This window comes from Pipistrellus kuhlii, unplaced genomic scaffold (genome assembly GCF_014108245.1).
Source record: "Pipistrellus kuhlii isolate mPipKuh1 unplaced genomic scaffold, mPipKuh1.p scaffold_m20_p_11, whole genome shotgun sequence".
NCBI lineage: Eukaryota > Metazoa > Chordata > Mammalia > Chiroptera > Vespertilionidae > Pipistrellus > Pipistrellus kuhlii.
The window spans coordinates 47,733,092-47,747,210 of record NW_023425416.1 but is presented as its reverse complement, the minus strand read 5'-3'; the positions used below and the strand labels follow the sequence as shown (position 1 = coordinate 47,747,210).

Genomic DNA, 14,119 nt, shown 5'->3' with positions numbered 1-14,119 from the left:
TTCTTTGTTTCTCAGCCTCTATCAGATAAAGAATCACTTGTATTCTCTTGTTCTTTGTTTTTATTTTTTACATTTTAAACTTTGTTCCCTCTGGAAGTTATTTTGGTATACTTCTTTTCTCGAATAAATTGTCCTAGAACCACGTGTTTCTTTCTCACTTGAAAGACCACCTGAACAAGAGATTACTCATTTGGGGGAATAGGAAAGGAGAGCACAGTAAAGTGAGAGCCTTTCAAGATCATGCCTAATAGCCTAACCATTTTCCTCGTTACTGTGTGTCAGCCAAAACTGGGGACTTGTCTAGATCCCATCCTTCACCAGACACCCATCATGAATAAAGAATTTCAGAGCGTCCATAATATGAATTTGGTGCCACATCTATCTTTTCCCCATTTTTAAGATCTAGTGTAAAGAAGATTCAAAAGTGATTCGTGTGAGTGGGCTAGGAAGCCCAATTGTGTCTAAATTGTACAACTTAGACCTGAAGCCATTCTGTAATACGGTCTTTAATGTAGATTCACTTTATAAACCCAAGTATTTTTCTAATCCAAATCATTGCTATATCTACTCTTGTACTAACGTCACACTTTTAATTACTATAAATTTTAATGTCTTAGTATCAAGGTTGGAATCTTGAGGGCAAGGATTTGACTTATCACTATATCCTCGGGACCCAGAACAATACCTAGCATATTGAGAGGATTACAAATGTAGTTTGAGAGTGTTTCCTTAACATGTTTTTGTTTTTTAATACACCAGTGGTTCCTCAAGTGTGGATCCTAGACTGTTGGCATCAGCACATCTTGGGAACTTAAAAATGCAAATTCTCAGCCATTGCCTAGTGAATCTGAAAATTGAAAATTTAAACAAATAGTATGAGAGACTATTAAAAAGGTCTTAAATCTTGAATTTCATTCTATTGATGAAGTTTTTACCATAGGTAATATTTCTAACAATATAGTGGTAAGAGTTAACAGCCAGGAAGCACATTTTACGATGAAAGGCCAAGATACAGTAGCCTGTGAGATTGCTGAGCAGCCTTATCAAAATTGCTTCACCTTCTGTAAACTGCTTTCTAAGAACAGTGGGTTCTGTTAACTGCAGGATCTGTTTTGCTGAGAAAAAGGTGAGTTTGGGGGCAGAGAAGAGAGCCTAATCTTCCTTGTGACCTGTCCCCATTGCTCCTCATGAATGGATCTTATGACTAGGGCTAGACAAGTAGGCTAATAGTGTGATTCCAGAGTGGAGACAGAGATAGAAGCCTAGAATTATCTTGTGCCCAAAAGATGGTGCCCTAGCCAGTTTGGCTCAGTCGATAAAGCATTGGCCTGTGGGCTGAAGGGTCCCAGGTTCGATTCTGGCCAAGGGTGCATGCCCAGGTTGTAGGCTCGAGTCCCAGTAGGGGGCGTGCAGGGGACAGTTGATCAATGATTCTCTCTCATTGATGTTTCTCTCTCATTCTCCCTTCCTCTCTGAAATAAATAAATACATATATATTTTTAAAAGTTAGATGGTGCTCAAAGAATAATGGGCACATGTTAAAAGGACATAAATGGAGAAGAAGGGATAAGTCTTTCTGGTAGGACATTAATCACCAATGGCCAGATCTGGAACTATTTAAAAGAGAAAATAAATGATAGCTTGCAATTCAGAATAAAATTTTTTATGGCTACAAATAAACTATTAAATAAGTGAGAGAAAAGGAGTGATAGAAATAAAAAATCACCGTTTGGCCAATTCCACAGTAATAAGTTGCAGTGGGCTGGATGACAGCCTCCAAAGAGATAGGTCTTACTCCCTGGAACCTGTAGATGTTATCTTCTGTGTGGTTAAGTCTCTCAAGATAGGATTATCTAAAAGCCATTAGGTAGAGGAAGATTAGCTAAGGCAATGTGAAGACAGGCAGAGACTGGAATGATGTAGCTACAAGCCAAAGAATGCCAGCAATCACAGGAAGCTGGAAGAAGGGACAGCTCCTAAAGTCTTCAGAGGGAGTACAACCCTGCCAGCACCCGGATTTCACCTAAAGGAGCGGATTTCAAATTTCTGTTCTTTTTCATTGATTTTTTTTTTACAGAGAGGAAGGGAGAGGGATAGAGTTAGAAATATTGATGAGAAAGATACACCCATCAGCTGCCTTCTACACACCTCCCACTGGGGATGTGCCCGCAAACCAAGGCACACGCCCTTGACTGGAACTGAATCTGGTGTCCTTCAGTCTGCAGGCTGATGCTCTATCCATTGAGCCAAACAAGTCAGGGCTGCATTTCTGTTCTAAGCCACCAAGCTTGTGATAATTTTTACAACAGCCATAGGAAACGAATACGTAAGAGATTGAATAGATGGATTAAATGTCAAATAAATTTGATAAAGAACCTGCAAGGGACTGGGGAATGAGAGAAAAATATACTCTATGTCTCAATAAAATATCAGTCAGTGGTAACCTGTGATATTTTTATTTTCAGGAATTTGAAAAAGAGGTCTTCATCCTCTCTAGACTTTCCCAATGAAGCACATGAAAAATATTTCCCTAAATACTCCTGTCCAGGACAAGATATGCCCAATAAAATTAGAAAAACCTGAGATCTAACAAATCTGTATTATACCACCAGTGGCATAATTACATGAAACCTAGCCCTCTCAACTAGTGACCAACACTCTCAGCTCTGGTGCAACATCCCACAACTCCAGCCCATCTGGAAAGCTGTCTTCCTTCTTCACTAATGCTTTCTCCTTCTTAAAGGCAAACAAACCGAGTCCCTCTTGGCTTGGACACTGTTAATCTTAGTGGATTCCTCTCCCCAATTCCCTGAGAACCAATAACCCAGCCAAATTTATAGGCTCAAGAGAAAGGTTTACTCATCTAAGGCAGTGGTACACTGATGGCTTGCTCAGGCCTAGGCAGGTTTCCTGCTCTGCGGCTTCTTATGGTCACCAGCCAAGCACAAGCCATTTCCATCCTGGATAAGCAACTCTTCCTCTGGGACGGAAGGCCTTCATCCCTATGGCCTTCTCAGCAAATATGACTCCCTTCCCAGAAACTGACATCACTCAAGTTTCTCTTGACCTATTTCAGAAAAGATCTCCCTCATTCTGATAAAAGCCTTCATACCAACATATATGTTGAGATCACCCATTCTTGGGGCATACCTCCTTATTGGTAAATGAATATGGATCATCTTTCACTTGTTTCTGTCTCCCCTTTATGGGACCATTTCCACAGGTTGAGCAGCTCCCCATACAGTAACATGGTTACAGCTGCCTCAAATCTGGAGGCAACTTAGCATTACAACAAAATGCTGCCACTTTCAAAATTGACAGTGTTTGGAAAAGCATTTAAGCCAACTGGTGAGTGAACATATATGATACTTTGGGAAGATAGGTGAGTGTAGTAAGGGAAAGACAAACACTAACTTAACAAATGGCACCTCAAGATATGAGTCACATGAGAAGAGCGGAATGGCATTCAGCAAGGATTTATCTCAAAAGCAGGAACTTCCTTTCTACAGAGTAGGGAGAGGGATAGAGAGTTAGAAACATCGATCAGCTGCCTCCTACACACCCCCTACTGGGGATGTGCCTACAACCAAGGTACATGCCCTTGACTGGAATTGAACCTGGGACCCTTCAGTCCGCAGGCCGATGCTCTATCCACTGAGCCAAACCCATTAGTGCCTAGCAGGAACTTCCTTTCTACCCTGTACTCCCAGATGTGCACCTGGAATAGATCTGCATTCTCCAATCCCCACATATATTTCTGGAAATACTCTTATGCGGGCAGTATTTAAGACTATTTTATCCTTCCTTCCAGGAACTATACCTGCCCCCACTCCTCAGCCAGATTCCTAGCCACTATTTCTTGAGAAACTGCCATTACCTAATACAAGGTTCATTCACCACTGTGAAGTTTCTGATGTCTGAAAAGCACTGAACTATGTCGGAAGAATTTTCCACATTTAATGCATTCATAAGGCTTCTCACCAGTGTGAATCCTGAAATGTTCACTAAGGTGTGCATACTTGCGGAAGGTTTTCTCACACTCACTACATTTAAAGAGCTTCTCACCAGTGTGAGTTCTATGATGTTCAGTAAGAGATGAGCTATGAGCAAAGGCTTTCCCACATTCTTTACATTTATAGGGCTTCTCTCCAGTGTGAATTCTCATATGTTGTGTGAGGCAGGAATTCTGATTGAACCCCTTCCCACATTCCTTGCATTTATAAGGTTTTTCTCCAGTGTGACTTCTCTGATGCCGAATAAGACAAATGCTCTGAATGAAAGCTTTCCCACATTCACTGCATTTGTAGGGTCTCTCCCCTGTGTGAATTCTTTGATGTTTGGTGAGTGGGGTACTCTGAGTAAAAGCTTTGCCACATTCTTTACATTTATAAGGTTTCTCTCCAGTATGAATTCGCAGGTGTTTAATAAGGGATGGACTCTGACAAAAAGCTTTTCCACATTCCTTACATTTATAAGGTTTCTCTCCAGTATGAATTCTCTGATGCTGAGAAAGGTTTGCCTTTGTTTGAAAAGTTTTCCCACATTCATCACATTTGTGGGGTTTTCCCCCCGTGTGAATTCTCTGATGTTGTGTAAGATTTGAGTGTTTACGAAACGAAGAACCACATTCATTGCATGAGTAAGGTTTCTCTCCAGTGTGGATTCTCTGATGATGAATGAGGTGTGTGTTCTGATTGAATGCCTTCTCACATCTATTACATTTATAAGGTTTCTCTCCAGTGTGAATTCTCTGATGTTCAGTGAGATGTGACTGATTGCGGAAGGAATTCCCACATTCATTACATTTATAAGGTTTCTCTCTAGTGTGGATTCTTTGATGCTGAGTAAGAAATGATCGACAACAAAATGTTTGCCCACACTGCTCACATCTGTATGGTTTCACTCCAGTGTGAATTCTTTGATGCTGGACAAGGATTGAACTACAACTAAAGGCTTTCCCACAATCCTCACATACATAGGGTCTCTCTCTAGTATGCATTCTCTGATGTTGAGTAAGGGATGAGCTCTGAGTAAATGCTATTCCACACTCGTTACATTTCCAAGACATTTTCCAAGTGGAGAGGGTTGAGCATTTACTTTGGTTTGAAATCTCATTGGTGTGTTTGCTACTTGTCTTCCACCGATGTAGACTTTCTTCTGTAGAAACCCTAAGATGAGTAATAAAGCTTGAGGTCAAAAGTAACCCCTTCTCAAAATTATATTCTTGGCTCATCATTTTAGGAAGTGCTTCCTTTCGGATGCAAGTTATTCCCCCCAAACCTCCTTCCTGGAAAAAGCATGACCTGGGCACCTCTTCAGGAGAGTTTTCCTTCATGCTCTCACATGCTTGTTTTTCTTCAAATGTAGAATCCCGGGGGTTCATCCTCTTGGAGTCTGTTTCCTACTGTTCCTGGTGACTCAACTTCAGAGACTTCCTGCTCTGGAGCATACTTGTTCACCCAACCTGAAAGAAACCATCAGAATCAATCTCTTATATATGGCAAAGTGAAGGCCCTTGAAGTTCTGAGACCTAACTTTGCAGGTCTCAGTAAGAAGTGAATGGGACAAGTAATTCAAAGTTGCAAGTGGTAGAAGAGATTTTTATCAGGATAAAGTGATCACCATTCATTAGGAATTCCATGGAAAAGGCAGCTACACACATCTAGAGAGTGAGAGAAGCAGAAACATTGGAGATAAGGGGAAAATAACAAGCAACAACAAGCTAATGATTAGGGCAAGACAGGAAATATGGATGTTTTATATTTAAAAAATGGAGGATAGCGGGAGAATGTAAAATGGCAAATCCTGGAAATGAAAGAGATAAAATAAGTACAGGGGAAAAGCTGTCCCCATTTCTACCCCCCAACAACCATAAAAAGATGGTCATTTTATCACCTGAGATTCACTCAGTTTCTCTTGTAAAATTTCCAAAGCCCTGCTGCTTTTCCCATTGGTTGTACCTTGCTAACTCACATGGACAAATCTTTTTCCAATATCTCTGTTCAGCATATTCAACACCCACAAATCTTTTCCTTGCTTTAATTATAAAACACTTCAAGGTTGAAAAACTGGAAGCCCTGCTCACAGGGGAAACAGGCGGAGATGGGATATCACTGTTAGTAAATAAAAGTGAGAACGAGATGTTGCCTAGGGAGACTATCTAATGACTCACACAAAATTTGTTAGGTAAGCAATGTGACAGCATCGGAAAAATCAGGATTGGCTATTATCATTCTAAGTTCACAAACACCATTTGTCAATTCTCTAAGAAGCTAGACAGAATGATATTATATCAAATACTCAAGTGATTGATAATTAAGAATATTATTTATACAAATAAATAAGAAATGGATAGGAATATTCAAATTAATATGTATCTGCTGCCCTACACAATAATTTATATGAAAAGTCAATTAATAAAATAAGAAGTTATTTGGGAGTCACAATAAGGCTTATGCATTAGTCTAATCCAGCCCTGCCAGGATTGCTCATCGATTGTGCATTGACCTCTGAACAAGGAAGTCATGGTTCAATTCCTGGTCGGGGCAATCTCTCCCTCTTCCTTCCTTTCTGAAATGAATAAAAGATATATTTTTTAAAGGGCTTCAGTTTAAATAAAACATTTTGTAAAGTAATTTTTTTACTTATAAAAGTTCAAAAAAGTAATAGTTTCTCATGTTTGGAATGTCAAAAATCCAAAAGCTTATCCAAAAATCTCTCTTCATATAACCTTGACAAGAGAAGTACAATTGGCAGGATTTCAAGGAAAACAGATATATATATATATATATATTTGACAGCTCAGAGTCATAAAAAATAGGATGTCCCTGGTTAAATACGTAATCAGGTTAGTACTGTGGACCTCTCAGGACTGCAACTAAGATACATGTCTTTGACCAGAATCAAACCTGAGACACTTCAGTCTATGTACTGAGCCAAACCAGCAAGGTTAAAGAATCAATTTTTATTTTAAAATGAAATCTTTTTTAAAAAATATATTCTTATTGATTTCAAAAGGAAGGAAAAGGGAGAGATAGAAACATCAATGATGTGGGAAAATCATTGATTAGCTGCCTCCTGCTCGTCCCTCACTGGGGATGGAGCCTACAGCCCAGGCATGTGCCCTTGACCAGGATCTAACCTGGGAACCTTCGCTCCATTCAATGAGCCAAACCAGCCAAGGCTAAATTGAAATGTTTTTAATGCTAAAACTTAAGTCTAGCCCTAACCGGTTTGGGTCAGTGGATAGAGCACTGGCGTGTGGACTGAAGGGTCCCAGGTTTGATTCTGGTCAAGGGCATGTACCTTGGTTGCAGGCACATCCCCAGTAGGGGGTATGCAGGAGGCAGCTAATTGATGTTTCTCTCTCATCCATGTTTCTGACTCTCTCTTCCTCTTCCTTCCTCTCTGTAAATCAATAAAATATATTAAAAACAAAACAAAACAAAAAAACTTAAGTCTAGTAAAGGTGCAGGGGAAGGAAGTTTCTCACACATCACCGGTGGGAATGTAAACTGGTACCATCTTCCTAAAGGTAATTTGGCAATATGTGTCAGATCTTAAAGTTGTAGATTCATTTGCAATTGTGACACAGTGATCACCATTTTGTGGGTATATGAACTAAGATAAGAATACTCATTATGTGTATACAACACTTGCAGTGGATCTCAGAAGATGCTCAAAGTCATGGGTATATGTAATGAAAATGCCTATATTGTTTGACCCACTAATTCCACTATTAGAACATTCTCATAGAGAAGTAACTTTCCAGAGAGGAAAATAACTGAATCCCTTTATTAACTGCTAAAAAGGAGAAAAGAAAAGAAAATTAAAGAAAAGAGCTCTGCAATGTTGTAGGAGATACAATTTTATATTGATGAGACCCTGAAGCCTAGCAAATTATAGTACTTCCACTTGGTAGAAAATATATATATATATATTTTTAAAAAACTAACTTACGTCTCTAACAATATGTATCACTGTTAACCATGATCATCTCTGAGGAATAAGATTATAGTAAAATTTTTATTAAATGCCTATCTTTTTGCAATATTTGAAAGTATTCCTAAAAAAAATAAATAAAAGTATTTCTATAAAAATAAACAACTCTTCTAATGAGAAGAAAAGTGAAAAATAGAGAGAAGGACAAAGATTTATGTACAACAACCATCCTTTTACTATAACTGTAAAAAACAGGCAAAAAACACAAGTCATATAAATATGACATTTTCAAACTATTATAAATCATGTTTTTAAAGGCTGTTCATGGGAAAATACAATATATTAGAATAGGATGCAAACAGTAAAAAAATATGCACACATATACCCAAATTAGTAAGCATTCAATAAAGAGAAACTATTATTAATACACAGATATTTACAAAACACACACACAAAGGACAGAAGAAAACTTGCCAAATGATTACACACTGATCTCTAGGACATTTAATAGGTTAGTTTACTTTGTCCTTTAAACTTTCTTACATATTTCACTTTTCCTAAAATAAACATGCATTCATTACTTTTATAGTCAGAGAAATCATTCTTTTGAAAATGGCACATCTCACCATAAAACAAAAACAAAAGGTACATCCAATGGATATGGTATTGGCCTCCCATTCAGAGTAAGATTAAAGTAGTTTGGAGTAGAAGTCAGGAAACTTTGCTCTCTCATAGCCCATGTAACTGGGCCTACATGATAGGCTATTTAACTGAAAAAAGTGACAAATAATATACATGAGTCCTTCTAGGTCTAACATTCTGTAAATCCTAGACAAAATGACTTAATAAATGTAAAACATTTATGGCAATCTGCCACAATGTGAGCACTCAACAGGAGTTGAGTTATTATGATGTTTGATCCTAAGGCCTATGGAGAAGACAGCTTGGAGACAATACTCCCTTCCAACTGTGAATCATCATAGCTGTCAGCAGTTTGTTTCTGTCAAACTGCCAACTTTTTCTGAAAAGGACTATAAAGTACATCTTTTAGTCTTCCTGTGCTAAACAGGTTATATGGCCTGTCACCATTCAACTTTGCCTTTACAGTCTGAAAACTGAAGTAGAAATATGTAAACAAATGAACTTAGCTGCTTTAATAAATCATTTTAGTCCTGGCTGGTGTGACAGTGGCTAGAGCATTGGCCTGTGCTCCATCAAGGGTACGTATCTTGGTTGCAGGTTTGATCCTCAGCCTGTTATGCAAGGCAACCAATCCCTCTCTCTCTGATGAGGATTTTAAAAACTATTTATTTATTTATTTATTTATACAAAAACATGGACCACAGATTACTTACTCCCTGGTGGGTAAATTCCTGAGAAAGGAATGTACAGGTGTTTCCACAAATGCCTAGTGTGGAACAATCTGAGTGTTTGTGATTTTAAGATGCTAAAAGACTCTTTGAATCCAGACTTGGGGTTAGATGGTATTGTACTGAAAGGTAAAAGGAAAGAAGCTTTAAATATTTCCTCCTGGTAAAGGTAATTGGGAATCTACATGGCTACAGAAACACATCAGGACTCTTAGAGGCAATACTGGAGAGGACTCTGCTGGCTTTCATGGAGTGATACCTTGACTTCCCTACTTTGTCAGTGTTCTCTGCCTTTGCTGCTGCAGGCCCAGAGAATCCAAGTCAGATTTCATGCCACTGAGTCTTAGTAACTGAGTGTTACTAAGAAAATGAAAAATCACTACCAACTAAATTATGGTATAAGTACAGATTGTAAAGGCTCATTCTGATATTAGAAATATTAAAATGTGGGGGAATAAAGTAATTGGGAGTGGGCTTCACCGTCTACCTTGTAAGCTTTCTCCTCACTGCCACCTCTTCATCCCCTCAATAATTAGCTGACTTGTTCTGGGCAAGCCAGGTGGCTTTTTTCAAGAAATTGAAACCACAATTTATCCAATAAGACCACACTTACATGTACTCTTTCTTCTCTGAAGCCCTTCTTGAATGTGTCAGTTGGCCAAAGTGATATTCACCAAGGCTGCTATCCATATTCACAATGGATCTATCTCTGCTGCTTTCGGTCACTTACTAGCAAGTTATCTATTCTCTGTACCTCAATCTACTCTTTCAACACCACAGATAAGTTGTTGAGAAGGTTAAATAAATAAGCACAAGTGTCACAAAAATCTGCGTGCACACACGCGCATACACACACACACAATCTGCAAGTATCTTCTCATTTGGCAGACTCCGACATCACTCATTTCGTGACCCCGTCCCTGAATTCTGCGTAATATTTGGCAACAGCCAGACTGCAAAATTTTGATGGAAGACATTGACGTCTGCATACCTGCTGTAACATACAATCTGTCAACTGAGCCTCGCAAAGAAAGGAAGGCAACGATTACTAACAGTCTAACTTTGGAGATCAACCAACAGCCTCTGTATCCCCATGAACTACATAACCAAGGTCTGGGCACTCTCCACCGCTAGGTTTAGCGCTATTTGCCCTCTCCTATTCGACGGTCCCTACAAAGCTTCTGAGCTGCAGGACTGCCTGGGGAGAGTAGGTGGTATCCAGACCCAGACCAGGGGTTGTTTCCGATCATTTATCTATCACTCAATCCTGCGTCCATTCCCTCCATCTTCTCAAGCGTCTCCTCGGGGCTGGGGCTGGGGCTGGGGCCGGGCCCGGGGCCGTGAGAACAGCACCGAGGCCGCCGGGAGCTGGGGCCGCACGCGGGCAGCCAATGCTCCGCTATCCCCCTCCGGCCCACCGCCCGCTGTGCCCCATCCCTGGGCCCCGCCGCTCACCGTGGCCGGAGCGCCCTGGGGCGGTTACCGCGGTCCCAGGAGGCCAGCCTTCCGGGGGCGGAGAACGGTGCCTCGGCCGGAAGGGCAGTGGCGCGGCCGGAAGTGCGTCACCAGCGGTCCCGCGACGCCCCTCCCCCTCGCGCATCTCTGAGCTGCTCCTCTAGGAAGCGGGAGCCTTAAAGACGGGAATTCGGACCTGTTTCCCTCCAAACCCACCCGCGTCCTAATATCCCATTAAACACCACGTTGTCCCGGAACAGTGACCTCCTCGCGCCTCAGAAAACTGTAGCTGGGGCGTTAGGGCGGGCAGGGCGCTGGGTAGGAGGCAGCATGGCCTGTCTCTGTAAGGGACTAGTAGATCCCACCTGCTAAAAGCCCCTGACGAAGAACCTTGAGTAATCCACTCCTTAGTTAGAATAATGGACAAGTTTCCCAATCCAGCCCCCACACACCGAAGTGTTTCCTGGAGGAACAGTAAACGCTGTCCACCATCCATCCCACCCCAGCCTCTGGCAGCCACACAGCCCCCACCGCTGTTGGGTTCAGGGACCACCCAACTGCTCTGGCCTCAGGTCCAGACCCGGCCCCACTTCCCTCCTGAGACATCCCCTCATCGCTGCTCTGGCCACAGGGTCACAGAGCCATCTGGCTCCTCCCTCAGCACAGTGGCTCCTTGGACTCTATTCTAAACAGATTCTACCTTGGTTGACCCACGTAATTGCTTCACATCTTCCCCTCACTGACCCGTTCCTAGCCCCTCACCAGCCAAGGCCTCTGCTTATTACTCTGGAAGTTTTGGGTGGATATGTCACTCTCCCAGCATGGTGACAGGGATTTGGCCCAGCTCCAGGGAAAGGACTGTGCTAGACTGAGGCCTTTGCTGGCTCCAGTCTGCCCAGTTCAGGGCCCACCACCACCTAAGGGGACAAAAAGAAATGGCTGCTCACAGATTCTTCCATCCACATCTATGACAGAAACTGAACCCCCTAATCAACTGTGAAAGTAAAAATGTTTTTCCAATCAACCAAGGCTTCGTTTTCTTATACCCATTCGGACCCTGCCCTCCAGCAGAAATATGGCAGCCTTTTAATGATTACAGAGACATTTCAAATCCACTTCATCCCAACCGTAAACCCGAGTGGAGGTTGGGGAAGGGAGAAATGATGTTCAAAAGGGTTAGGGATTTGTCCTGGGCTGTTGGTGAGTGAGGGGCAGGGCCAGCCTAGAATGCTTCTTCCCCACCACGAGGTCTGAGAGACTGATTTTGTCCCAAAACTTGGCCTGGTTTATGTTCCACTCACCCAATGTCAGATAAATCAGCTGGGCAGAACCAGAGGGTATCAGGGTCTTGGAAACCACCCAAACATGGTCCGATCCCCTCCTTTTTAACCCCTTCTGCTCCATACACACACACCCTGATTCCTTTCCCTGCCGGCCACCCCTGCCAGGTATCCATCTTCCCTTTCCCCATTGCCTATATTTCCCTTGCAGACCCTGGCCTCAGCAGGAGCTCTCCCATCACTCCCCATCCTTGTTGCACTCTCCTCCTAACCCCCTGACCTCAGGCTACAGCCTCTCTTTTATTTTTCCCTCCCAAAGTTTGACTACAGCATCCTCCTCCCTACCCATCCCCAACAACCACCCCCCTTCAACGCACCTTTGCCCCTCAGGATCTTCCCTCCTCCTCCACCAGCTGCCCTCTCCCCTGCCATCCCAATCCCCACCCTACCCCTAGCTCACCAAATGAGGAGATGGACTTAGTGAATCGGCCAGGGCCCTGGCTGCAGGCTGTTGCTGGGCAGCTCTAGGGAGGTGTCTTCATCTTGGTGAACCTCCACCTGAGTTCCTCCCACTGAACCAAGGAGAAAAGGGGTGGAGGTGGGGCCAACACACAAATAGGTCCTTACTCCACAATGAATTTCAAATGGACCTATCTCAAAGCAGACTAGTCAAAGGGTTATGCCATGGGAGCTTGTATAGGAAGTCTTTGACATTAAACTGCAACTATCATTTGGATATTTATAGCTTATTAAGGTAAAAGGACTAACTATAAACTGGGGAAAATATTTGTGACACACATGGCAGATAAGAGAGTAATTTCTTTACTATAGTTTGTACAAATCAATTCTTAAACAGAACAACCCAACAGAAACTGTTTAAGAACATGAACAAGCAATTCAAATTAAAAAAAGAAAATATACATGGCTTTTAAGCATGAGACACGATAGCCACTTTCATTCATAAATGAACATAAAACATGAAAGCATTTTTCATTTATCGGATCAGAAGACAAAACAAGAGTTTTACAGAGGACTCAGGAAAATGGGCATTTTCATACACATACTGGAAACCACAGTTGCCATTTCTATTAGAATATCAAATGCCCTTACCCTTTATCAACTTATCCTGCAAAATGGCATATATACCGAAGGAGAGTGTGCCAGGTATTCAGCATAGTGTTGTTATAATAGAAAAAGACAGGAAAGAAACTACATGTCCACCAATAGGGCACTCGCTACATGAATCACAGCACATCCACACCATGGAAGGTCACACAGCTGTGAAAAAATGAGGTAGATCTTACAGGCTAACATAGAACCATCTCCAAGACGTGAAAAAGCAAGGTATAGACAATGTGCATCATAAACTCCTGTGTGTAATGGGGGAGGAGAGTCTTATACAGAATATTGAAAATGCATGAACTATCTCTGGAAGGATCATCAATTTTTTTTTTTTTTTTAACTTAAGTTCTCTCTGGGTATTTTGGGCTGGGAAACTTACTCTTCACTGTTTGCTTTTGCACCACAACCTTAGATAAGGAGAGGGGTCCCTGGAGATACACTGAGGAAGTAACTTGGGAGAAAGGGACTTTGGCTTCAGAGTTGTTCTAATCCTGACTGTGACTCTGGCTTTGGAAATGGGATAAGAGAACTTCCCCTCCTAAGGGGACGGCTGAATGAGATAAGTCATATGGCATTTAGCATGGTGCCTAGCACACAGGAACCCCTCAACTAATGGGGTGATTACAACCTTCCTATTGGCCTGCTAGGGTTGGGTTGCCCCCCTCCAGTCTCCTCCCAACATCGCAGTTCTGTTGGCCACTGTCAACACACAGGGTGGCCAAGGAAGCCAGGGACAGTCAGGTCTGGGCAAGGCCCCATTTGTCACAGGTCACGTCTCACCAGGATGTGGAGGCCTGAATTTCTGGCTTGGGAATTCTGCTTCTTGCCCCTAAGGCCTACTCATTCCACCTGACCCCCTGCCACTGACTGGGTAAGAATCCCATAGTCTCTTTTGGACTCTGACAGAAGCTGTCTGTGTGGTCTCCAGATTTTCTCCGCCAGTTTAGCCTC

At 42.1% G+C, this 14,119-nt stretch overlaps 1 protein-coding gene across 2 annotated transcripts; it reads right to left on the bottom strand.

Annotated features, from left to right (window-relative positions):
* Positions 1-3,683: 3,683 nt before the first annotated feature.
* ZNF502 (zinc finger protein 502) lies at positions 3,684-10,877 on the bottom strand. Of its 2 annotated transcripts, none has more exons than XM_045579481.1 (2): positions 10,767-10,877; positions 3,684-5,464 (listed from the first exon to the last, which is right to left on the bottom strand). In XM_045579481.1, the coding sequence occupies exon 2, from the start codon at positions 5,381-5,383 to the stop codon at positions 3,890-3,892; it is 1,494 nt and encodes a 497-aa protein (XP_045435437.1). In that variant the 5' UTR covers positions 5,384-5,464; positions 10,767-10,877; the 3' UTR covers positions 3,684-3,889. The 2 variants fall into 2 exon arrangements, with proteins under 2 accessions (XP_045435437.1, XP_045435438.1); XM_045579482.1 differs by lacking the exon at positions 10,767-10,877 and adding an exon at positions 5,974-6,794.
* Positions 10,878-14,119: the final 3,242 nt, after the last annotated feature.

What these genes read in the sequence shown, in the direction of transcription:
- ZNF502 (XM_045579481.1), bottom strand. Translation starts at nt 5,383, where the DNA reads ATGAACCCCCGGGATTCTACATTTGAAGAAAAACAAGCATGTGAGAGC.